General features: G+C 43.3%; 1 protein-coding gene across 1 annotated transcript in view; it reads left to right on the top strand.

Annotated features, from left to right (window-relative positions):
* The window catches only part of DMRT1 (doublesex and mab-3 related transcription factor 1), a 154896-nt gene that overhangs the window by 30150 nt on the left and 97311 nt on the right, over positions 1-27435 (top strand). Inside the window, exon 2 of the mRNA XM_082403693.1 lies at positions 3176-3359. Coding sequence (XP_082259819.1) covers positions 3176-3359 — 184 coding nt within the window. The remainder of the gene's footprint in view (positions 1-3175; positions 3360-27435) is intronic.

Raw genomic sequence — 27435 nt, 5'->3', positions numbered from 1 at the left:
CGAGAGCCGCGGCGCGCTCGGGGCCCGGGCTCCCAGCCACGTGCGGACGCCGCTCTCGGAGGGCCGGGACTCCTCTCCGGTCCCGCAGACGGAGCAGGGAGGTGCGGGGTTTGCTCCGGCGGCTCCGGATCCTTGACCCCTCCCTCCAGCAGGAGTTGTGGGGTTCGCCCCCTCGGGGGTCCCGGGGGTCCCGAGGATCCCCCGGATGTCTGATTTCCCTTTCAGAGCTGAGAGTTGCGGGGTTCGCACTGCTGGGGAAGGGTCCCCGGGATCTTCGACCCCGCTTCTGGCAGAGAGTTTCGCGGTTGCGCCTTCGGGGGTCCCCGGGAATCTCTGACCTCGCTCTCTGAGCAGAGTTGGGGGGTTTGCCCCCTCGTGGTTCAGTGGGATCCCTGACTCCGCCTCGAGCAGGGAGGTGCGCTTATATTAGAGAGGGTGCCCGCTCTGGCTACTCGTTAGGGCGAAGCGGAGACCCGGCTGGCTGCTGCTTATCCGCATAACGCGTCGAGAGGCTTTGTTTTTCTGGAAAAGGCGCTGTAACGGACGCCAGCGTGGCGTGGTCCTCGTTGTGCTCTTGGCGCACTTTTCGTATTCGCCCCGGTGGATCCAGGTTGAGTGTCTCAGCCATTTTGAGCACTACGGAAATTTCATTAGCCTTTTAAAATTTGCTGTCTCCACCGAAGTTATTGAAGTACACATTACTTTGAGTGTGTTTTTTTTTTCTTTTTTTTTTTTTTGAGTGTGTTTTAAAACACAGCTAAGAATTTTTTTAAATGTACGCAGAGGAGTAAATGCAAGAATTTGAGGTTTTGTTCATGGAGTGTGTTAGTTTTTTAAAGCGTCCTAAGCTGGGCAGTAATTTAGCACCTTCACGGAAATAGTTAACGTCGTTGGTATCCGAAAATGAGTTTTAGAAGAGAATAATATACATTCTTTCCCGCTAAAAGTTGTTTCATACTTTTAAAACAGGTTATTTAAAATGAAAAGGTACCAAAGAAATGTTTACTACGTGCTGCTTTTGGTTAGGAATGGGTAAATACCCCCCACTGAAAATGATTTAGGTAAGATCCTTGCACAGGAGTGCACAAATGCTTAGAAATCATACTTTTTATGTACATCCAATTTTGAAATGTTTTAAACTAGATATATTTTGGCTTCACAGATTGCGAGTGCACTCATGGAAATATAGGTTGTTTTACTGAGTTTCTTTATAGATTTTTATCTTAATCTGTAATGGATGAAAAGAATACACTGAGTGTAGCATTAAAATGCATCACAATGAGTTTACTGAAAAAAATACTTATGGACATTTAAATTGTATTTGTAGGTAGAAAAGTTTTCTGAACATTTAGCTGTTGGCTTTAATATTTAGTATGGAGAGTATGCTTGGGAGGGGAATTGTCCTCAAAATGTAATAAAAATATATATCCAAGTAGGGCCGTTAATTTTGAATAAGCTGTATTAGTAGGCGTACTAACTTGGAAGGAGGATGTTTGCTTTGTTAAAAACAAAAGCAACTCAAGATTACTTTTATAGTATGAAATTTCACTGTTTTCCACACCAGCAGGCTTGTGCTGTGCTAAATGAAATCCTTTAACATTCATGTAACAGGCATTCTAAAATAGTTTGAAATTGATCTTAGATCTGACTCTAAAGCAATTGCATTTTAAATCAATTGCCCCACCTTCTCCATTTAAATAACACTTCCTAAGTACGCTTGAGAGGTCTTTGTAAAGGTGTTTTAAGCTTATGGACTATGTAATACCCTGTATGTTTTGTGCATGCATGGGATTCGTGTAAACCAGGGTATAAGTTTGCATTGACATACTTCACAAGTTCATGGGTACTCTTTTAAAAAATATGTGGCCAAATCTTTGATATTCTGTTCCTAAACTTCTTGGTTAGTAAGAGAAAATTCAAGAATTAAGCTTAATTATTTAATCTTAATTGATTATTCAAGGATTTTTTTAAAGTTGAAGACTCCCCTTGTTATGAGTAAAATTACTTCCAAATTAATCATTTTTCTAAATTTGGACTACGGTATTCCTAAGACAATGTGTAAATTGTAGTTGTGTTTCTGGTTTACCATTTTGATTTCAACTTTTGGCTTGTATTTGGGCCTCTTGAGGTACAGGTGCTTCCCTTTCTCATTTCATTATTACCAATGGTCAGTTTCAACAGAAAGTCTCCATTTTTGTTATTTATAGTAAGCCAAAATAGAATTTATTTTCCTGACACCTCTTTTTTCAACCTTAAACAATGTTATTTACAAGAAGAGGGACCATGAGGAGTGTCTTAGGTATGCTGGGTCCTTTCCAGCCCCCACTTGCATCTCCTTCCCTCCTGCCTGGAATATGGAACATGTCGTCTCCCTTTCTCTCCACCTCCAGCCTCTCTCTCCTGAGACTCCAGCGCCGTATTCCAGCCCCCTTTTCCCCATTACTTCTGTATGTGCTCCCTCCCCCACAGAGAACAGGGCTCTGCAAGGTTTCCCGAGCAGCCCCTGCCTTCCCTGCTCTCTTATTCCGGGTTGTTCTGCCCCTTCATCCTTGCCCGTCAAGCCCCACTCATCCTATTCTTCAAGGCCCTGTTCCAGTACCACCTGCAGCTTATACTTACACTTAAAGCCGTTTCTGCCTGAGTTTCTTCTGGAGGATCTGTGTATGCCTGTCCTGTGGTGTTTACCACATTTTGTCTTGAGTTGCAGTTGCATGTTTGCCTGTTTCCTGCTTCTCCTTGTAAACAGTGAGTACCTTGGGATCTAATCTAACCTTACTGTATCTTGCTGGTCGCTGTTCCCAGTACAGCAGCCTTTGACACATCTGTGGAAGGAAAGAGTGAGTGATCCCATTCTCCTTCCTTCCTAGTCTGTCAGTGCTGGCTTCTACTCATGTTGAATGCCTCTGCTGACTCTGCAGCTTCTCCTCATCCAGCCTTTCCCGCCACTCTACATACTCACTTCTTTAAGGGACATTTTTTGTGCACTTTTACTGTGGGCTAGGGACTCTGGCTCGAAACCATTTCTCAGCTTTGGCTGCATCTCAGAGTTACCTGCGTAGCTTTAAAAAGCAAGGAGGGATTCACCCTGGGGTGGGTGGGGCTTCCGTGGCTTTGGCAAAGCTGCACTGAGTGACTCTGGGGTGCTGGAGGGTGACCCACTGCCCTGTGCTTCCAGGTGGCCCTGAGACGGCAGCAGGCCCAGGAGGAGGAATTGGGCATCAGCCACCCCATCCCGCTGCCCAGCGCGGCTGAGCTGCTCATCAAGAGGGAGAACGACAGCAGCACCCCATGCCTGATGACTGAGGGCAGCAGCACCTCGCAGACCCCACCGGCCAGCACCCCGACCATGGCAGCGCCAGGTAACCCTGTGGCTGGGATGGAGGGCTGAAAGACATAGAGTCTCGGGATGGTCCTGAGCCCCTAAGCACATTCAGAGCTGAGAGGTTTCTTAAAAGATCCTCCCTACTGAAGGTCTGTTTTTGACGGCCTCACAAAGGAGGTGGGCCTCAATTCTGAAACCAGAAGTTTGACGGCTTCACTTTTCTGTTGGTTATTTGTCAAGGCTGAATCTGGACAGAGTCAGAATCACAGAATGCCAGAGAAGTGAGAGTCCAGATTTCATCTCAGTCAGCCCCTTCCATTTGTGGGTCCTCTTGGTGGGAGCTAAAGATCCTTGTTTCCTAGAATGAAAGTCCATTTCTCTGGAAAGGACTGCAATCCATTTGGGGAGAGTGTCTAAAAAAGCCGAATCCTATGTGTCAGCTATCAGTGGATACTGGAATTGAGGCAAGGCGTGTCCATTGGCTTAAATTCTCTCCCATGTACTAAGATTTTACCAGGGGCTGCATGTATGCTGATTCATTTCATTTCATTCTTAGAAGAAGGAGGTATTAATCCTATTTTATACCATGGGAAAATTGAGGTATAAAAATTTTAAGTGACTGGCGGCATCTGAAGAACTAGCAAGTGTCTGAATTGGTCCATCTGTCTTCAGAGCTCACTATGCTTACTGCACTGGGTCTCCAAATTACCTCAATAATTAGGTATTCTAGAGCTGCACTGTCCAGTATGGAAACCCTTAGCCACATTTGGCTATTTAAGTTGATTACAGTGAAATAAAATTAAAATATTCATCGAAAGAAGATATACAAATGGTCAAAAGCCCAAGGAAAGATGCTTGATATCATTAGTCATTAGAGAAATGCAAATCAAAACTATAATGAGATACCACCTCACACCCATTAGGATGACTACTATCAAAAAAACAGACAATAACAATATTGGTGAGGATGTGGGGAAATTGGAGCTTTTGTGCACAGTTGGTAGGAACGTAAAATGGTACAGCTGCTATGGAAAACAGTATGGTGGTTTCTCAAAAATTAAAAATAGAATTACCACATGATCCAGCCATTCTACTTCTGAGTACATACCCAAAAGAATAGAAAACAGCGTCTTAAAGAGATATTTGTATATCCATGTTCATAGCAGCATTATTCACAATAGCTAAAATGTGGAAGCAACTCAATTGTCCACTGACAGATGAATGGTAAGCACAATGTGGTAAAAAATTACTTAGCCTTGAAGAGGAGGGAAATTTTGACACATGCTACAATGTGGATGAACCTTGAGGACATTACGCTAAGTGAGACAAGCCAGTCACAAAAACACAAATACTGTATGATTCCACTTAGAGTAGTCAAAATCAGAGAGACAGAAGGTAGAATGGTGGTTGTCAGGGGCTGGGGGCAGGGGGGAGTAGAGAGTTATTGTTTCATGAGTATAGGGTTTCAGTTTTACAAGATGGAAAGAGCTATGGAGATGGATGGTGGTGATGGTTGCACAACATTATGAATGTAGTTAATACCACTGAACTGTGCACTTAAAGATCGTTAAGATGGTAAATTTCATGTTGCGTGTATTTTAACCACAATAAAACATAAAATTAAAAAATTAAAACATTTCATTCCTCAGTTGCACTAACCATATTTCAGGTGCTCAACAGGCACATATATAGCTAAGGCCTGCCATATTGGAAAGTGTGCATTTCCATTTCTCACAAAGTTCTATTTAATGGCACTGGTCTAGAATGCAGGGGCTCTAAGAAATCCACCAGACAAAGATCTGTGACATCCTGTTGGCAAATGAAGACATATATTTCATATTAGACACATGTGCCGAGGTTCACAGAATCTTTTGAGCCTTCTAAGCCTCCATGAAATGGAACCTTGCAGTGCGGTTCCTCTTAAGTAAGCTTTTCATGAGTTACTCAGTTTGCTGCGCTTAACCACCGGGCTAAAGTTGTCAGCTGCCTAGCTGTCATTAACTAGCTGTGCAACTTTAGACAAGTCACTTTAGCTCTCTGGTCCTGTTGTTTCCTCTTCTCAAAAATGAGGGATGAGGTCTTTGAGGCTTTTGAAGATTCTAGGAGCCTTGACCATTATAAAGAAGAAGGTTAGCGGGCACCAAAGAAGGCAGGTGAGATATAGACTTGTAATCTCTGCTGCAGGTCGGTGTGTTTGTGTATCTGTCCCTGTGTGTGTTACTGGGGCTACAGATTCTGTAGCTAACAAAGGGAATGGTATTATTTTCTTTTTTTTTTAGCTCAGTTGCTCATATATTTACAGCAGTTTCTAAACTTTCCTTTTCTTAAGAAGGAAGGAGTATATCTGTCAGAAATATGATTCCTGCACTTTGGGATTTTAAGCTGTGTGTAAGGTTAATTACCAAATACTACCAGGTCAGGGCAGACCTGGTGGATTCAGCTGGAGGGACTGATAGGGGATGTTCCAGAGGAGTAAAGAGGGGAGTAACTCATTTGATGTTCACACACATCTTATAAAGTAGGAATTATTATTCCTATTTACAGATAAGGAAGCCAGTGGTAAGGAAACTGCCCCAGAATAAAGCTGAATTAAGCTGGGATTCAGCCTAGGTCTGTCTGGTCCCAAAGCCCATGAATTTCTTCACCTGCCTGTGAAGTGAGGCTGTGGGAATAGTTGCCGTGTTTCCTTGGAAAATGGACAGTTATGATTAGAGGTTATGGTTTAATTCTCAGAAGGGATTTAGGGCTGATGGGCAAATAGGAACACTGTTAGGGGCAGCGCCATTCTTGGCTGGCATGGAAGGTTGCAGCCACTGGTCTTCACGGGGAGAAATACAGGGACAGGCCTGTGATGGATAAATGTCAACGCTGGGCATCTGGTAGGGAACCACAGGTGAACTTGGTGTAGCCTGCTGTCCGGCATTGCACCGCAGTGGAAGGGGTGTCAGAGTCTGATAGCATACCCCAAGATAGCGAAGCCTTAGAGGAGGATTTCAGGCTAGACGGAGTTCAGAATGACAAAGAAGTTCTCGCAGGGCATTTCAGAGCGGTGATAGAGAAAGTTACAAATAGAAGCAGCAGGGGAGCATGATAGAAGGTTCAGGGTCAAGGAGGATGTGACCAGATTCCCTTCGTTGCTTCTGGAGCTGATAGACCTTGGAGTCATTTTGGAGTCTTGAACCAACACTCCAAGGGAGCGGAGTGTGGAAGCCAGCAGTGTGTGTCGCTCCTGTGCTCACGTATGGGCGGGGAGGCTATGCCTGCCCAAGAAAGGTGGGCCAGCTCTTCTTGGTGGGGCAGGAGCCTCATCCATCATCATTACTCAGGACTTCCACCAAAGCTCTTGAGTTGGGATCATTAACTTCCGGACTGGGCTGGGACTTGAACACGAGAAAAACAGAAATGCCAGTAGAATTAAACTATGTAATGTAAAGAGGGAGAAAGACAGAAAGGGCAGTGAAGGGGCGGGAGGGAGAGGGGAAGAGAGGGGGAGAGAGAGAGAAGCAGTGACTAGACAGATTGGCTAAAGAGTGTTCCTCAAGTTTTATGCAGCACAGTGGGCCCAACTTCCTGCATAGTGTGCTGCTAACAAACATGTAGCTTGTATTAAATTTCCAGAGATAAGGATTTCTTTAAAATAACATTTAACTTTATGCAGGTAAACGGTAAACATTTATAGAGTACAAAACACATTCAACGAATATGTTCCAATCCAATCCCAATCTCTTTGTTATCCCAGGATTGATTACAAGCTGCATGTGCAAGCTTGTGTGTCTGTCTGTCGTTTTCATATGTGTGCATGTGTATATGTAATTTATGTATTTAACATATTGGGAGTGTATTGTTCCCACTCGTGTGTAGTTTTTATTTTTTTCATTTAAAACTGGAGTTTTTTAATGGCCTAGTATTCCATTATATCGATGTGGAAGGCTTGGATTCGCAGTTACCTCGTGAGAGGTTGTAGCAGTTGTCATGGGATAGTGCAGCCCACCAACCTGGCTTCCACGGGGGCGGGTTGCTCACCTTCTCCTTCACATACCTGATGTTGAGTGTCTGCAAGGGCAGTGGTTTAGTGAAGTCCAGCAGATGTTTATGTCCTTGAGGCTTCTTCGTTATCTCCTTTTGGCTCCTGAAAGTGCCAAAAGTGAGAGTGAGAGATGCCCGAGAATTATTGCTGAGATTACTGGCCGAGTTCTAAGGCCACTGTGAAGGAAATTGGGTTTACCAAGCTGTTGTTTGATCTCTTGGAGAGCTGATCCCTCTGAGTAGGACAACACCTTAGAAGAAAGTCCCTACGATCCTTAGCCAAAGATTGGCCAAGATGGATCAAAACACTGCCTGACGATTCCTCCCACAATGCGTATAAAATATTTTTGTTGTTATTTTTATCTGTGATTGCGGGTGTTACTGTGAAGGAACAACCTTTTGAAGAAATGCCCTATTCATTGCTGTCTCTTATACTGGCAGGATCAGATATGCTAACAGGTGCTCTATCGATTAGCAAATGGTTTCTTCCCAGCCATTTTGGGTCACCTGGAAAAAAGGGTGAGCGCTTTCGGTTATAAATGACAGTGAATTAATAGCAACTTCAGCATTATTTCTGTGGTTTTACTTTTTAAATTTTAGCTTCCTAGATATATATTTTGTATTTTGAAAGTTATCAACTGACTTAAAAAATCTCATAGGCATTCCTCCTCTTTGAAATTTGGGCTCCTCGTTTTATTTTATATTCTGCTTTTCCTTCAGCCTCCTATGCAGCAAGTAGAATGCCATTTTATCCAGTGCTCACGCTGAGGTCCGCATAGTTCTCTGCCTCTCCTTTTCTGTGCAGGGCTGTTAGATGAAGGGCTGCATTGTAGAGAATTCGGTTCTGCATACGTGTCCTTTGTAAGTAAGGACCTGAATGTTATCTCCTGGGGCCTCCCTTCTGGAGCACCCCGGGCTTCCACACACACTCACGTTCGCACTCCTCCACATCAAGCCGCCTCCTGCCATCTCAGGCCTCCCCCCAGCGCCCACGGCCTGCTTTCACTCACCTTTCCCCCGTTGGAAGGGTCAGCCAGGTCTGCATCTGATAATGGCGGGACCCCCTCCTTCACTTCTCTTCTTTAGCAGTAATTCCACTTCAGCACAGAGAGAGAGCTCATGCCGGTAGGGCACACACGCCGTCCTGGTTATGTGCCTTTGAAGGGCTTAAATGCTTTACAAACGTGCAGTGTGGTAGTTTGAAAATGGAATAATGTCCCCATGCAGTTTTTACCAGTAAGAAATGTGACTGAGGAGCTAACAATTGAAGGTGTTGAATTAAGTTTCTTAAAAGTAAACTTTATTCATTGGAGAACTTACAGATTTACAGCAAAATTGAGAGGAAGGTATGGAGATTTCCCATACACCCCCTGCCTGCACACACGCACACCTCTCCCATTATCAGCATCCCCCGCCAGAGGTACATTTGTTACAATTGATGACCCACATGGACACACCGTAATCACCCAGAGTCCATAGTTTACATTAGGGTTCACTGTTGGCGTCATACATTCTGTGAGTTTAGAGAAATTAATGATGACGTGTGTCCATCATTATAGTAGCACACAGAGTAGTTGTGCTGCCCTAAAATCTTCTGTGGAGTTATTTAAATTTGAAATATTTCAGTTTTTATCTTTGCAGTTTTCCATGTTGTACAGAAAGAAGCATTTCAAATGAAGCACCAAAACATTTTATCCAAGTTAGTTTGAGAGTTGATGTTTGGAGCATTCTGGCTACTTACATGAGACGAGCTCCATCTGATTTTAGACAGAGCTCTCAATTTCAAGTAGAATAGAGGATGTGGAGATTAGGTTTAAAAAGGCCTTCAGATAAAAGCATTCCCCAATTTTACTTTCAGAGTCAAAGAAATTTCTAGGATGTTTAACAAAACAAATCTTAAACTGAAGCAAGAGTTGGAGGCTTGAATGAAAGAAGACACTTAAGATTAATAGTACTGATCATTTTGATAGCCTAGTGTTTTAAATAGCGTCTCAGTCAATTTTATTTATTCCAAGGGAAGTCTGTGCTTACGTGTCAAATATAGCAGTTAACCGACCTGATAGAAATTCTCTGTAGACAGTATTTCTGTAAAGAAGTTAAAATGACAAAGTACATAGGAAGTAGCCTACTGGTCTACCTTGGCTAGAAAGGCAATTTGGAAAACATCTAGACCCACCAAAAAAGGTAAATACAGGGTTTAAAGTCACAAATTATTTTTTTTTAATTGAAGTATAGTTGACTTACAATATATGTATTTATTTATTTATTTATTTTTGGCTGCTTTGGGTCTTCGTTGCTGCGCACGGGCTTTCTCTAGTTGCGGCGAGCGGGGGCTACTCTTTGTTGTGGTGCGCGGGCTTCTCATTGCAGTGGCTTCTCTTGTTGCGGAGCACGGGCTCTAAGCGCGCAGGCTTCAGTGGTTGTGGCACACGGGCTCAGTAGTTGTGGCTCGCAGGCTCCAGAGCGCAGGCTCAGTAGTTGTGGCTCACGGGCCCAGTTGCTCCGCGGCATATGGGATCTTCCCAGACCAGGGCTTGAACCTGTGTCCCCTGCATTGGCAGGCAGATTCTCAACCACTGCGCCACCAGGGAAGCCCTTGACTTACAATATTATTAATTTCAGGTGTACAACATATTTTTATAGATTATACTCCATATAAAGTTATTACAAAATAATGGCTATATTTTCCTGTGCTGTACAATAACAAGTTAGTTTTATAACAGCATATGTAAAAGACAAAGAAACATTTGATTGGTTTACACCTCTGTCTGCTTTGTGAAAGTGTAATCTTAAGGGCAGGGATTGCATTTTTTATTCATCATGTACTCATGTGCATAGTACAGTACCTGGCTTTGTAGCATGTGGTCAGTAAACCTTTGCTGAATAAATGAATAGTGATGGTTAAATTTGAAGTTGTGTTTTCAAACACTCTGTTAGTGATCATGAACCCACTTGCAGATATCAGAGTAAAATCATTGATGTTCAATCTGCATTTTTTGTGATCTTTTTTAAATGTATCTGAATTTTTTAAATGACTAAAAATTCAAATGTAGTTTAACAGCCTAAGGTGAAATTCATATACTATACACTTCATCTACTTAAAGTGTACAATTCAGTGTTTTCTGGTAAATTCACAGAGCTGTGCCACCGTCCCTGGAATCTAGTTGGGGAACATTTTTATCTCCTCCTAAAAGAAACTCTGTACCATTAGTAGTCACTCTCCATCTGCTCCCACACTGGGGTCATAGGCGACCTCTTTAACTTAGCCTCAGGTTTGCAAGGTTTACCCCTGTTGTAGTATGTATTTATTATTCCTTTTTTAAAACTAAATAATATTCCATTATACGGATAAGTCATATTTTGGTTTTTTTCAGATGATGGACTTTTGGGTTGCTTATGCTTTTTGGCTATTATGAGTAATGCTTCCATCACATTTTGGTACCAGTTTTTGTATGAATATATGTTTTATTCTCTTGGGTATATATTAAAGAGTGGAATTGCTGAGTCATACAGTAACACTATGTTTAACCTTTTGAGGAACTGTCACAGTATTTGCCAAAGAGGCTGCACTATTTTACTACATTCCCACCAGCAGTGTGTGAGGGCTTCAGAAGATTCGTACTGAAATTTTTTAGAATTAAAAGGTAAGATACCTTCATCCTGTGAAGTTTTTTAAAATTGAACAATAAGATGCCTTCATCCTGGCAAACACTAAAGATATAAAACCCAGTCAGTGTCTCTTTGATGACCAGAAGTTTAGATCATGGAGGATTTTCTAGGTTTGCATTTTATTATCACTAGCAATATGTTAATATTCATTCAGTCTTTTAAAAATTTCCTCTTTTCCCTCATTATCACATATACTTTGTAGTGAGAGGAATAGTGTTTGAGGAATTAAACCATAGAGGGACCTGGTGACAGATTTTCTTTGTTGTGTTATTGGCCCGTAGAAAACATTGGTTTGTTTCTGAAGGGCTTAAGCAACTTTTTAGACCTTGGGTGACAAGCATTTCCTCAGAACAAGGGAGAAGGAATTCTCTTGCCCTAGAAACTTGGCAAGAATAATTTTTATCTTTGGATTTCTGAAAATGGAAAACCGCCATCACTCCTGTGGAAAGTAGAAGAGAAAACCCGAGAGCTGATGAGAATAGACAGCTGTTCTTCACGTTGCCAGTTGGAAGAGGGTAGTTCATAGACTGTCTCAGAATTTACTGCCGTAGTTATTCATAGCATTGGAAAACTTTTATAGGTGGTGGGTGACACTAGGTATCACTGTAGTGCTGTACAGCCTTGTGTTTGCTGCCGTAGGAGACTTTTGGAATGTCAGAAGGCTCATCTGTGTCATCAGTTTCTCCTACCTGCTCCACTGTGTCCCCCTGGAGTCCTTGACCCTTGGGTTCCTGGTTATCTGCTGGTTCAGGGATCCTGTCCGTTGACCACCCCCTCAGCCACCCACTATTCTTTGGATCTCGTGGATGCCCTTCTGTCCTATCTGTTGTTTTATTAGCTATCTTATTTTTAAAAGATTTTATTGTGGTAAAATATGCCTAACATAAAATGGACCATTTTAACCGTTTTTAAGTGCGCAGTTCAGTGGCATTAAGTACCTTCACAGTGTTGTTCAACCATCACCACCATCCATCTCCGGGACTTGTTTCATCTTCCCAAACTGAAACACTAAACCCACTGAGTGATAACTCCCCGTTCTCTCCCTCTCATTAACTTTTGGCTAAGGGCAGCCTCTTCTGCTAACCCGCCTTTCTTGGCCTTTGGAATCACCTGTAGACTCACATGAGATGATTCCTTTTATCTCGTCAACATCTGTTTTTTTCCTCTTACTTCTTCTCCCAGGCCCGCAATTTTTGCTTCATTGCTGACTTCTCTCTTTGTTCTATAGGTTAGTCTAATGTGTGCCTCTGGGGTAATGAGGACTCTGAAGTTGCTTAAAGGGCTGAGGTTAGTAGGGAAGGGGGCCCAGGGTAAGGCCAGCTGCCACCTGATGTGGGATACTGTGAATTCTGTACCTCTGCCAGGTGATCTGGACTCTGAGCCTAGGGGTGCTCTATGTTGTGCCATGAAGCCCAGGGAACGGAGTGAGGGTACCTCTGGGCCCCCTGGGGCTCTGGCTGCTGTCTCACTGGCTCTTGACTTGTCAGGGTTCCTTTTGCCTTGGTCACAAGCAACTCTGTAAGTGCGGGTCTGAATTTCTGTCTCAGCCTCAAGGTGTCTTACTTTTCAACTTATAAAAAAATTCCCCTAAGAAAATTCACATACATATTGCTCCCAAATTACATTGCAAACCCAGTTTCCTCTGGTCTCTTATGTCTGTTAGTAGACTTCACAATCACTAACCCAGTCTTAGTGTACGGTACCACTGAGCATGCATTTCAGAAAAAAAATGCACAAGAAACTCTTAAAGTAGACTATAAACAGCTGGTTTGTTGTCAGAAGAAAATACTGATTCAGTATTCTAGTAACAGCACATTTTCTGATGTTTATTGGCAGTGAGAGTTCTCGGGTATTGCTTCAGACACCCAATGTCAGCTCAGTCCAGTGTGTACTAACAGTTGACTCTCGGTGTTGATCTCAGCACTTATAAAACTACTCCCTATTTTTACATCACCCTTTAACTCTGATCCTGAGGTTGGGGGGTTTATCTAAAATACAGTATATACATTAATTCAGGGAGGCAGATTGGATTCATCAAACACTAATAACTGTTTGCTGAACTGAGTTGAATTCATCTTTGCTGGTGAGTCTGCTGTCTGGGCCAGAGTCCCTCCCTCCCTTTTTCCCTTTCTTCCATCTGTGTTTCTATTTTATTTTTCGTTTATTCAACAAATATTCGTTGTGTGACTGCATTGGGTCAGACCCTTTTCCAGGCATGAGGTATACAGCAGTGCCTAAAACGTCTGTCTCGTGGATCTTACATGTCCAGCAGGGGAGACAGTGGATAATCACGTACAGCAGTGAGTGAGCAAGATGCTTTCAGAAAGTGAAGACCACTGTGGAGACAGAGTGATAAGACGCGTGTGTCTGGAGGGGTCGCGGCTGTCGACATGGTGGTTAGGGAAAGAGGGCCTCTCTAAGGAGATGAAATCCGAGCTAGTCCCAAGGGACAATGAACCATTGCAGTCAAGGTCTGGGGGAAGAGCCTTCCAGGCAGGAGGCGCAGCAAGGTGAGACAGCGCTTAGAGCAGGAAGCAGGCCAGTGTGATCGGTGCTGTGAGCAAGGGTGACGTCACTGGGGGCTGCGACTTGCTGCCTTGCAGGCCAGGGAAGGAGTTGGAATTTTATGGTGAGTGAGACGGGAAGTCATTGGAGTGTTGAAGCAGCGAATGCTGTGATCTGATTTACTCTCTTCAAAGGTCTCTGCTGCTGTGCGGAGTGTAGTTTGAAGGGGGAGCAAAGCAAAGACCGTGCAGTTGCGCAGGCAGAGGGGTGCTGCTTGCACTGGGGTGGTGACAGTAGAGACGGAAAGAAATGGTAGGACAGGAGGTCTATTTTAAGGTAATTTTGGTAGATGGTGTCCACGGCACTTCCTCCAGAGAGCTGCTGCTATGGCATTGCCAGCGCTAGGTTGCCATGGGGGCTTTACCAGTCTTGAAAGGTAAAGCGCTGTACGTGGGTGCGGTCAGCAGAACAATGGCCCCCAGAGAGGGCTACACCCTGGCTCCTGGGGCCTGTGAAGGTGTTATCTTCGTGGCAAAAGGGACTTTGCAGATGTGATGAAGTCAGGGATCTGGAGGTGGGGAGGTGATCCCGGATTCCAGGTGGGCCCATTCTAATGGCCTGAATCCTTGGACGTGGAGAACCTTTCCCAGCTGCCCCAGAGGTGTCACAACAGAAGATGCTGGGAAGTTTCAAAGCCGCAAAAAGACTTGACCGCTGTTGCTGGCTTCGAAGATGGAGGAAGGGGGCGCTGAGGCAAAGATTTCAGGAGTTCTGTAGAAGCTTGGAACAGCCCTCTGCCCAGTTAACACCTTGATTTTAGCCTGGAGAGACCTGGGTCAGACGATGGGCCAACAAAACTGTAAGATGATACATTTGCATTGTTTTAAGCCGCTAGATTTATGGCAATTTGTCATACAGCAATAGAAAACAAATACGGTTGATATAGTTTATAATCCCCTTTTCCTTTGTTAGTGAGACTGAAATCTTTTCATACGTTAAAGGACCATTTATGTTTTTTCTATGAGCCATCTGTGTATGTCTTTTGCTCATTTTTTTAATTGAATCCCCTCTCCCCTATCTTGAAGTTCCTTATTTACTGTGGAGATTGGCCCTTTGTGATATGAGCTGCAGTTTCCCCCCACTGTTTGGTATTTCAAGCCAGGAGACTAGCTGAGACTAGCTGGGGACAGGCTGCAGAGGCCAGGAGCCCGACGACTGGCCCTGGTCACTGTCCTCTGTGGGCAGGCGGGGGAGCCTGTGGCTTGTCTGGTCCCCCATCTGCAGACCAGAGCCAAGTGGACCTGACATGTTCTGCACACTCTTCCAACCTCTGTCCTCATTCCAGTATAACCGTGGGCAGAGCTCAAGTTAAGCTAATGGCCTCAATGATTGAACCATTTCACACTCATGTCTGGTGCTGTGGTCTAGAGGTTCCAGTATTACTGTTTGGTATATGATAAGCCAGCTGAGAAATGGGATACACTCTCCATTCAGATATCCTGTTTACTAGAGACTAATCTTATTCTTACCAGTGTTACATGAAGTTATCGATAGAATGCACGTTACCCATCAACCCCTTCAAAATGATTTTACTGCTTCTTTGGTTGATGTTGAACACGTTCAGGGTTGTGCTTCCCCCAGGGTGAGGGTTAGTTGTTAGTACCGATTTCCAGATTGGTGCCAGATTAGTTAACAGATCAACCAGTCTTATTAGTGCCAAATTTCCCCCTGAGAGAATGGTATGTGATAGTAGAAGCTTGATCAGAGGTCTTGAAGATTGAAGACACCTGGAAACAGTTTTGCTTTTTTTTTTTTTTAATTTTATTTATTTATTTATTTATTTATTTATTTATTTATTTATTTATTTATTTATTTATTTATTTATTTATGGCTGTGTTGGGTCTTCATTTCTGTGCGAGGGCTTTCTCTAGTTGCGGCGAGCAGGGGCTACTCTTCATTGCAGTGCGCGGGCCTCTCACTATCGCAGCCTCTCTTGTTGCGGAGCACAGGCTCCAGACGCACAGGCTCAGTAGTTGTGGCTCATGGGCCCAGCTGCTCCGCGGCATGTGGGATCTTCCCAGACCAGGGCTCGAACCCGTGTCCCCTGCATTGGCAGGCAGGTTCTCAACCACTGCGCCACCAGGGAAGCCCAGTTTTGCTTTTATCTGGTTAACTTTATGCCTGGGGAGGAAGCTCCATGTCACTGAAATAACCTAAGATCTAGAGTCCAAAGACCTGCCTGTTACTCATCACCTCTCCGATTTTGAGCAGTTCACTTAATTTCTGTGAGTGTCTGTTTCCTCATTTGTGAAATGGATAAAATAATATTGCCTGCTCAGTTTATCTTGCAGAATCAGTGTGGTGCTTAACTAAGATTTTAACGTGAAAATTCTTTGTAAACTGTGACGAAGTACAGAAACATGCCATCAAACTCAAGTTTCAGATACTAAAATGAGGAACAGAGGAATGAGTCTGGATATGATCTACCCTATAGCCGTAAACTAGGTGTTTTTTTTTTGTTTCTTTCCTTTTTTCTTTCCCCCCCTCAAAAATCAAGCTACCTGACATAAGAATTGTGTCTCTGGGTAAGGAGTAGATAACGCATCACAGTTCCCCTACCCCAGGCCACACTCCAGCAGCCAGGAATCTCCAAGGCACATCTTAACACTCACACATCAGAGTATGAGTAAGCTTTCCCCTTCTTTTCTTGGCCTTGCTTTTCTTTTTGTTTTATTAATTGTACTGACATGTGTCTTTAGTGTTAGCCATCTCTTATCCTTTCTAAAAGGAGTAGGGAGTGTTGGATAACCACACAGCTACCCAGGACTCCGAGATGAGGAAGTTACCTTCAGCAAAACAGGTAACACACTGTCTGTATCTTGTTCCCCTCACAGTTTGGACAGAAGGCACACGATTTAGAGACCTTGGGTCCTGCGTGTCAGATGAAGAAGCAGGCGCGTCAGCCCAGACCTGGTGGGGGAGGGGAGGGGAGCCACAAGGACACAGTTCTAATACCTTCATATCGAATGCAGTGGATGGGAAGGAATTAACAAGCAGGAGCAATGTGCATGGTGCAGAATTCCTCATTAGCAAGTTGGAACGTGTCAGTGGCTGTCCCATGGCCTCCTACCCCGTAAGCTGCTGCCTCGTGGAGCCCCGGCCTCCACTGGGTGAGGCTGGTGGTCACCTCCCTTGTCCCTCTCCCTCGTTTTTATCTGAGAGATGGAATTATTGAGTTACAGGGGAAAAGGAGGAAGAAGCACATCAAAGAATTTTCTGGTGGCTTTTGAATAAGGGCCCTTACTGGCTTAGGGCTGTTAGCTTTGGGTGTGCTGTTTTCATCATGAAGCACCTGGGGTTTGTTTTTCTCTAAAAGACGTAGATAAACTAGAGAGAATCTAGGGGAAGGGCAACAAAAATGATGTATGGCTTGGAGAGAAGGAGAATAACAGTCTATAAATATTTGAAAGGTAATATACAAAGAGGGAGAGAGATTATTTACAGCAATGGAGAAGAGTTTGACAGGGAACAAAAGCTTGCATCTAGGAGCAGGGGAGAATTGGGTAGAACTGAAGAAACAGCATATAGTAAGGGTGATTAAGCAAAGAAATGTAATTCTCACATTAGTTTGCGTTGCCAGGAGCTAGTGTGGCAGGAATAAGGGGTGTTTCTCAAACTGAGGATCCACGCACGATTGTGAATAATGTTTTGTGATTCCTGTGTGTGAAGGGGGAGAGCGGGCAGTGCTTTATCCTTTGCCATCTGTGTGTGTAGTTTAATTCCCAATTCTTTGGCATTATGTTTTCAAAGGAGGTAATGATTGCAATACTGCTAGCTCTCATTTACTGAGTGTCTGCCTCATGCCAGGTATTGTCTTAGCTGCTTTGTTATTTATATTCTCATTTAATCTCTACAACAACTCTGTAAAATAGGAACTATTTTTCCACTTATAAGGAAGCAGGTTTAATAACATGCTTAAGATCACACGTATTGTAAGTGGTGGAGTTGGGATTCCAACCCGAGTCTGTGACTCACAGCCCATGCTCATGCCCTGTATTGGGCTCCATTACTCTGGTCATGATAGTAAGTTGGGACCCACTAGGTAGCCAGGTTACTAAGCTAGGTGAGCAGTTTGTATCCAGTTACAGAGGTAAGTAAAATAGTTGATGTCCAGAGTTCCTCTTTTTCTTCTTTCCTTGAGATACATTTTCTCAGTAAGTGCTATGTTATTAATATACTCCATTTTGTCGTTCTGTATTTTCAGTTATACCGTAGGCTTTAACCAGCCTCACAGTTATATAGTGATCTGTTGAATCTCTTGTAAGAAAGAAAATTTGGTAAGTCAGGCATTACCCTTGATCTTAAATGCTAGTTGTAGCGGGGATTCCTTGGCCGTGTTGTGCACGTCCCTTGGCTTTCTGACTCTGATATTTATATGGCGTCCAGTGTATTGATGATTACTAAAGAACAAAAGAAAATACACAGAATTCGCTACTCAGAATCTAGGTGAAGAGCTAGGTGTCTGGGTTTTTCCTGTCATTGCGAGAAGACACCGGGCCTGGACTGAGAAGACCTGGGTTTACTCGGGAGTCCAGCTCCTCCCGTGTTCCTCTACGTGCAAGGCACCTTTCTAAGCCACAGCCAGCTCCCCTTTGTGGGTCTCAGCCTTGTAGAGTTATTATTGGTAGCCACTGAAAAGTCTATGTAAACTGCGGAATAAATGAGGTGTTACAGTGAAACGTGAACATCATTTGCATTCACAGCTCTTTGCTTGGCTCTGCTCCTCTTGGTTAAAATCTAGGACAGTTAGTAACAGTTAGGACTTTCCAGGAGGTTGACCTTATTCAAAGGGGGCAGTCTCAGATATTTTTGGAGGGTGAAACAGAAAGTGTCAAGTGAGTTTCTACTAACTCCACAACTGTTGCCTCTCCCTTTTGCCCACGGTGCCATGGAATGGAGACCCCACCGAGGTTCCTAGCCACAGGTGGACAGTATGGGATCCAAAACGTGGCTCAAGCCACTAGCATTTTTCGTTTGCGCTCTTCACCTGGCCCATCCTAGTCCTTGTTCTCTGTAGCGAGCACCTGCCCTCCGGAGTTGTGTGCCTTTTGAAAATAAAGAGCTTTTTGCTCTCTGTCCCCGTGCTGTTCTCCCAGGAGTGGTCCCTAGTGAATTTCTCTCTGGAGTCATCCCTACATTACTTTCACTGTAAACTGTAATGATTTTACCCTGGTCATATTTCTCCCAAGGTCTCCTATCTCGGTTACTTGTAAGGCTACTCCTCCCCTGTCTTGTTCTCTTTGATCTTTTATAATTGGCTTAAAACTCTCCATATTTAATCTGCAGTGACTTTGTTTCTCCTCCCTATTTTGATGTTTTCAGTCCCTGAGAATTTAATAATCTGTTGCTTATTATTTTCTTAGTTTTTCTTAGGGTGTCATATTTCCAGTTGTACCGTTTAATTGTCTTTTCCCCGTGTCTACATATTTGTTTGATTTTAGCTATTAATGCAAGTCTGCAGTCTGTCTGTATTTTGACTTGCAATAAATAAAGTCCTACACATTCTGAGGCGTTGGTTGGCTTCCTAGTTTCAGACTCAGCTGAACCTGAAGGCACCTCTGTATGGTAATGTCATGAAACAATGACTCTTCCTACCTTGGAATTAAACAGTTGAGCACCCAGTTAATATAGAACGAATGAATGAATGAATTTGTCGAGTTTTTGAGAGCTTTCCCTCACAAGTTGGCCTCCTAGGACAAAGGGCTGTGACTGCTCAACATGTATGAAAGAACAGCTCTATCACCTGCTCCGTGGTTGACTTTTTGGTGAGTCCTTCCTGTGACATCATCCGCAGTTATCTTTTCAGTAAGCTCAGTTCTTCAGCTCTGAAATCCTTTTAGTCACAGCACTGTAGTCTCTGCTCAGAAGGTCAACTTTACTACCACTTCTGGGCTGGGTCTAGTCCAGAGATGGAAGAGAACCCCCAGGTGAGTCTCCAGGCTCTGCCTATGTTGTTGTTTCCTTTCTGGGTGTGCAGAGTGGGGACAGACAACTTCATCTTAAAACTTGTGCGTTCGTGGGAGTATATGCTTTTTTGTTGGTGGTGTTCAGATAATTACTCTTGCTTTATTGTTGATTAAAAAAAAAAATCTTCATTCTCTGACTTGTCAGTCCAGTGTTGTTTCTGTGATGGAAGAAATCTTGAGAGGCACGCACGGGTGAGGCTGGTGGTTGATGCAGCCACAGATGATACCCAGTGCTGCCCACAGAGTTGGCCGGCTCCTTTGTCACAGATACGGGCCCCGTGTTTTAGAGTTTATGTAGTCCCCCCACTCTGTGCCACAAGCTGTACCCACGCAGAGGTGTCCCTAGGTTCTGTGTTTACTTGGAGAATTGCCAAACAGTTCTTAATACTGGTGACCTTTCTGTGAAATGGAGTTTCTGAGAGCATGTTAGATTTCCAGAGACCCGATGGACAAAATCTGCATGACACAGGCCACTGGATGAGGAAGATAAAGATGCACATGATGCAGCTGTGACTGTAGTTGTAAGAAGTTGGCCACTGATACAGCTTCTGTCATGCTGTTTCTTAGTCACCATGATAACATTTTGGTTGACAGGCCCAGATTGGCTCTTGGTAGTCATTTCTTTCAGTTAAGATACAACTTTCTTTGTGGTTAGGGTGTTGATTGATATGTAGATACAGATATCTCTCTGTGTGTGTGTGTATGTGTATGTATGTATATGCATGTGTGTCTACATGTACATGTGTGTATCCCAAGTTGTCAGAGCCTTCAGGGCCTTGCAGCTGTTGCTTCTGCCACTATCAAAAGCCACAGGTTTCTTGGGACTTCCCTGGTGGTCCAGTGGGTAAGAGTCTGCACTCCCAGTGCAGGGGGCCTGGGTTCGATCCCTGGTCAGGGAACTAGATCCCGCAAGCATGCCACAACTAAGAAGAAGTCTGCATGCTGCAACTAAAAGATCCCATATGCCGCAACAAAGATCCTGTGTGCTGCAACTAAGACCCGGCGCAGCCAAAATAAATAAATAATCAATCAATCAATCTTTTTTTAAAAAAGCCACAGGTTTCTGGCTCTAGCCCCTGCCAAAAAGAAAGGGCATTGTTGCAGTTGAAGTCTCACTTGGGAGACCTCATTGGCAGCACTTTTTTCACATGCCTGGGCCTTGACTGCTCGGAGGCTGGGAATTCGGGTTCTGGCCCTACACTGGGAGGCAGGAATCATCACAAGTGTGACATTTTTTGCTGTGCTTTCCTGTCCCTGTGGTTGGTGACATGTTTGGTGGAGCAGTTAGCTGTGAAGAGAAAACAAAGCTTGGAGGCGATCACCTCACCTGGTATGTAGTGACTTGTGTACACACTTTGAGAACAGCACAACACGGTTGTTTTGGCAGCAGCTGGCAACAAGGCCACAGTTGCAGAGCTAAACCAGGACCCAGGGTTGGAGTGAGCTGCTTCAAGGATGAGTCAGAAGAGCCACAAGTTAAGGGCTTTGGGACAGTATGGTGTGCCTTTGGACCAAGTCACAGCTCACAGCCCCTGCCCTGCCTGACATCTCCCAATGGAAATGTCATCTCCCGTCCTGGTCTCTGTCGTTGGAGTCTGAGAACTGTCTTGACCTTGGTGTTTGATTCACCTCCACGCCAGCACATGAATAGTTAGTAGTCATTTATATTCTTCTCCAGGAAATCATCAGTAGGAACAGATGTCTTTTAACTTAAGCTGTTCATTGGCCACATTTAAGCAGCTTCCTTTACCCTTAATGACACAGCTTGGTGGTGAAGTGTGAGGTCTCAGACAGGGTTCTGCTGCCAATTGCACACACATACTTAGATTTACCACCTGAACTTCTCCAGGTATCGAAACAAGGGATAACATTACTTCCTAGGCTTTCCCTGTTGTCGGATTTGGTGAAAACTGCTAGGTTTAATTCTCTGTCGTTTCCCCTGCCTGACTTTGGTAAAAATGATGATTGAAAGGTTGGACAAGTGATTATTTTTAGAATCGACTTCTTTTCATTTCAGAGGAGCTTTACTCAAAAGGAAGGAAGGCAGAAGGGAAATCAAGATGGCACACGTGAAGGGTGTTACCCATCGAGGAGATTCTGGTGGGCGGTCTTGGGTGCAGTGGTAGTTAGTGACTACACAAAAATGGGGTGGTTTCATTCCCAGCTTTTTGCGTGTGGACATTATAACAGCTTAGAGGTACATCTCCCACCCTCACACCTGACTGGTGCAGCAGAGAAGACACAGAAATGCCAGCGGATGGCTAAGCATTTCGGCAATCTGCGTGTATAGCTAGCAATCCCCGGCCCCTCTCCTCTTTCCCTGCTAATGTTGAAAAGTGAGGTAAATGTAAGGGGACACTTTGGGCTATGTCACCAAATGTCAGTTCTAGAATTAGTATTTCCAATGCACCTGGAATCCCGAAATCTCATCTTAATAACTGATTTGAACACAGTTCCTCCTCCCACTCAAAAAACACTAAAAGTGGGAGCATATATATTGAATTTAAAAGTTTTAAATTTTTGTAAGTTTTACCCTTTCTCTCTCTTCCCTCTCCTATCTCCACCTTCTGCCAGTAGCAGTCTTTAAAAAGCATGATATAGTTAAACAGCCAAATCCAAGAAAAGGGAGGATAAAGGGCTCCAGATAATTCCCAGTTTGGGTTATCAGCCCTCACATAATGGAGAGTTGATTGTGCTTTATTTTCTTGTTATTTGAGGGGAGGGAAAACTCCATAGAGATGGGAAAGGTACATCTGGAGGAGATCTGAAATATTCCCGATTCGAGGTAAGTTTGCCTGTAACCCGTTCTAATCTTTGGAGTATACCATGCAAAGTACTAAAGGTCAGTAAAGCTTCCTTCACAGATTTGGTAAGAGGGAGCAGTTAGCTGTAACAGCGTGCAGGCCTGGAGGTCATAGACCAAGCTAGGAGAAATAATTATGCATGGTAATGGGCAATTACAGATAATGGCCTTTTGGGGGTGGCAGAAAATACGTAGCCCCGCAGTCTTGCCTGGAATGAACACTGAAGAGCACATTAACTTTATAGCGAGCTAAAAGTTCAGCCCTGGAACTGCAGCACTCCCCCCGCTCCCCCCAGATAAATAAAATCCCTGTCTCACTTAAGGGAAGCACTGTAGTAGCTACACTTATCAAAAGCAGAAGTGAATACACGAGGAGGCGGGGATTTGCTGTCGGAAAGGAAGGTCAGCTCTTCTCCACCTGCTGGTTTTGTCTCACAAGTAGACATGGCTCCGGGCTCAAGGCAGGTACACAAGTGAAGGGGTTGTTTGCTTTCCTGGCGCCAGGTTTGTGTTTGACGTTTAAAATAGCCTGTCATGATTGCCTTGTGGGAGAAACAGATTGTTCCCGCATTTCCTGATTATGACTTTGGGGAGTGATATCACACCGACTGCATTCAAGGCTACTGTCTGACCTCAGAGAAGGCCAGGAGCGGAGGATTCTGCTCCTTTCCAAGTTCAGTTGTACTCAGGAAGCCCTGCCAGGTGCAGCCCAGGCCTCCTGCGGTCCCTCAGAGATGAGCATTGGGAGCAAGGATACCTTTTTTGGGCAGATAATTTGGTGGCTCTCTTGCTTGATGGCAGAGAATGCTCTCACTGTGTTGTGATTGTGATAACAACAACGGCTAACATTTATCGAACACTGACCCTGTCAGAGCCTTTTTCACCCTCTGTGGTATAAGTAGCAGTATTAACCCCATGTTATATATAGACTCCAGGGCAACGGAGACTTACGTATTAACGGATCCAAGGTCCCAGGGCTGTAGATTCCAGATCTGATCAAGAATTTGACCTGGGAGCTTGGGTCGGTGCTCTCAACCCAAGGCTCTGCTGCCTGGCCGCATTGTGTAGTGGTGAATGCCTGTTTTACTGAAAGAAATGTCCCTGGCTTAGGGGTAAAGCAAGAGGCGTCCAGTTGGGCCTTTCCTGCTGACTGCTGACTAAGCAGCTCAGTGTGCCAGCTCAGGATGAGACACTGACTCCAATTGCTCTGAAATCCGTCCTCCTGGAAAGATAAGAGCCGCGATTCGGAGGTTCTCAAATTTCTTACACTCTTAAAAAATTCTTGAGGACCTCAAAGAGCTTTGGTTTATGTGAATTACATCTATCAGTATTTATTGAATTAGAAACTAAAACTGAGAAATTAAGAATATATTTGTTAATTCCTTGAAAATAATAAATCTATTATTTGTTAACCTAAGTAACATATTTTAATGAAAAATAACTATATTTTCCAAAACAAAATAGTGAGGGAGGGTGGCATTGTTTCACATTTTTACAAATATCTTTTATATGTCTGGCTTATGAATAGAACACAGCTGAGTTCCCATATGTACTTCATTCTGTCTTTTTTTTTTTTTTTTAAGTCTTTATTGAATCTGTTACAATATTGCTTCTGTTTTACGTTTTGGTTTTTTTGTCATGAGGCATGCGGGATCTTTCTTAGCGCCCTGAACAGGGATCGAACCTGCACCCCCTGCATTGGAAGGCAGAGTCTTAACCCCTAGACCACCAGGGAAGTCCCCAGTCTGTTGTTTTGATTGAAATACATGAAGACAGTTCAGCTTCACATAGATAAATAGTTGGAAAAGGAAGAGAAATGCTTGAATAGTCTTTTGAGATCACTGTGACTATTCTTTGATACTAGACCAAAACTTGACAAGTGATAATTTCTTAAAGATTAGTTGCAGTGTGGATCTGAAGCCATGCTAATGAGTTTTTTGTACTCAGTTAAATTAAAATCCATCTTGCACTTTAAATGGATCTGTCAACCATGCATTATTTTGTAATGTCATGCATTGGTCATTTGGAAAATATTTGTTCACTGAATTGTGCAGATCTTCCAAATGTTGACATTTCATTACAAAATATCAGAAAATCCCACTCATTAATATCACTGCTGATTTTGTCAGAACGCTCTTTAAGTTTGGAAAGCTGTCAAGCATATGATGGTGGATGTAAGTTTTCCAACATTATGGTTTTTACCCTAAAGCTCAACGTTTTGGCAATAAATACTTCCAGTTGTTTTCCTTGAAGTGATAGGCTCACTTTTTTCATTTTAAAGAAAATGTCTGCCAAATACCCAAGTCTCAGTAACTGTAGTTTGTCATCAGTCATTCTTTCAAGTAAATGGTGTTCCATTAAAAAAAAAAAAAAAGCAGTGAGCCTGGCTCTTCATTCAAACATTTACACAAGCGCCTTCTCCAAGGAAAACATCAGCACAAAGCAGCAGAAGTGCTTTGTGAGTCCTTCCCACTTGGTAACCATGATAATAAGATGCAGTCAAAGGTAGACTTAATCAGTTTTTTTTCCTGCTTCATCAAGGGCATCTTAAGCAAAATTGACATAAAAATTTAAAACTATTTTACTTCATAGCAGTAGGGAATACAGTGACTCTCACTACAGTTTGGTGGGACTGCCTTGATTCCTGCTAAGAAACCACGTTTTTCCCACCATTGCTTCTGCATCATCAGTGCAACTGTCAACACAGAGAGAAAGGCCAATAGCAGCTTTACGTTATTGTGGAAATACTTTTGACCTCATGGACCCTTGAAAAGGCTGTGTGGGCAGGGGGCCTCAACCATATTTTCGGAGCTGCTGCCATAGGGTATAAGAGTGGGAGTTCCTGGTGCTAAAACACCAACCTCTGGTGGCTTTAAAGCAGTTGTCACCCTTCTGGTGGAGTCACCCTGGCGGCTCTGAAGACTTCTGATGCCTGGGTCCCCAGCCAGAGGCTCTAATGTAAAGGGTCTGGGGGGTGGCCTGGTCCTGAGGGATTTTACCCTCCACCCCACCCCGTGCAGCCCAGGGTGAGAGCTGCTGTTTTGGAGGCAGGTTCTGTTCCTGGGGGACCCGGTCCTTCTCAGCAGTTGGTTACGGTACTGTTCTTGATGACTTGAAACATTTTATAGGACAAATACCCAACTGAAAACTAGGGATATTAAATTGATCTGGGTATATAATCTTGGGTTGAACAAAAGCCATGTGAAATAATACCAGACATAATGTGGCTTTTTATCTCTTCACATTTACTTAAGGGTCTAGTCCTTCCCTTCAGATCACCATTGGGGACCTGCAGAAGCAAAGACAAACATCGACAATCTTATTTTTATTTTATTTATTTATTTAATTATTTTATTATTATTTTTTTAACATCTTTATTGGAGTATAATAGCTTTACAATGGTGTGCTAGTTTCTGCTTTATAACAAAGTGAATCAGCTATACATATACATATGTCCCCATATCTCTTCCCTCTTGCGTCTCCCTCCCTCCCACCCTCCCTATCCCACCCCTCTACGTGGTCACAAATCATTGAGCTGATGTCCCTGTGCTATGTGGCTGCTTCCCACTAGCTATCTATTTTACGTTTGGTAGTGTATATATGTCCATGCCACTCTCTCACTTCGTCCCAGCTTACCCTTCCCCCTCCCCTTGTCCTCAAGTCCATTCTCTACGTCTGTGTCTTTATTCCTGTCCTGCCCCTAGGTTCTTCATGACCATTTTTTTTTCTTTTTTTAGATTCCATATATATGTGTTAGCATATGGTATTTGTTTTTCTCTTTCTGACTTACTTCACTCTGTATGACAGACTCTGGGTCCGTCCACCTCACTACAAATAACTCAATTTTGTTTCTTTTTATGGCTGAGTAATATTCCATTATATATATGTGCCACATCTTCTGTATCCATTCACCTGTTGATGGACACTTAGGTTGCTTCCATGTCCTGGCTATTGTAAATAGAGCTGCAGTGAACATTGTGGTACATGACTCTTTTTGAATTATGGTTTTCTCAGGGTATATTGCCAGTAGTGGGATTGCTGGGTCATATGGTAGTTCTATTTTTAGTTTTTTAAGGAACCTCCATACTGTTCTCCATAGTGGCAGTATCAATTTACATTCCCACCAACAGTGCAAGAGGGTTCCTTTTTCCCCACACCCTCTCCAGCATTTATTGTTTGTAGATTTTTTAAAAAATTTTTTAACATCTTTATTGGAGTATAATTTCTTTACAATGTGTTTGTAGATGTTTTGATGATGGCCATTCTGACCGGTGAGATGATATCTCATTGTAGTTTTGATTTGCATGTCTCTAATGATTAATGATGTTGAGCATTCTTTTATGTCTTTGTAATCTGTATATCTTCTTTGGAGAAATGTCTGTTTAGGTCTTCTGCCCATTTTTGGATTGGGTTGTTTGTTTTTTTTGATACTGAGCTGCATGAGCTGCTTGTAAATTTTGGAGATTAATCCTTTGTCAGTTGCTTCATTTGCAAACATTTTCTCCCCTTCTGAGGGTTGTCTTTTCATCTTGTTCATGGTTTCCTTTGCTGTGCAAAAGCTTTTAAGTTTCATTAGGTCCCGTTTGTTTATTTTTGTTTTTATTTCCATTTCTCTAGGAGGTGGGTCAAAAAGGATCTTGCTGTGATTTATGTCATAGAGTGTTCTGCCTATGTTTTCTTCTAAGAGTTTGATAGTGTCTGGCCTTACATTTGGGTCTTTAATCCATCTGGAGTTTATTTTTGTGTATGGTGTTAGGGAGTGTTTTAATTTCATTCTTTTACATGTAGCTGTCCAGTTTTCCCAGCACCACTTATTGAAGAGGCTGTTTTTTCTCCACTGTATATTCTTGCCTCCTTTATCAAAGATAAGGTGACCATATGTGTGTGGGTTTATCTCTGGGCTCTCTGTCCTGTTCCATTGATCTGTATTTCTGTTTTTGTGCCAGTACCATACTGTCTTTGATTACTGTAGCTTTGTAGTATAGTCTGAAGTCAGGGAGCCTGATTCCTCCAGCTCCATTTTTCTTTCTCAAGATTGCTTTGGCTATTCGGGGCCTTTTGTGTTTCCATACAAATTGTGAAAT

This window comes from Balaenoptera borealis (assembly GCF_965194805.1).
Source record: "Balaenoptera borealis genome assembly, chromosome: 8".
Lineage (NCBI taxonomy): Eukaryota > Metazoa > Chordata > Mammalia > Artiodactyla > Balaenopteridae > Balaenoptera > Balaenoptera borealis.
Note: the sequence above shows the minus strand (reverse complement) of the source record. Positions and strands in the feature narration are given on the sequence as shown.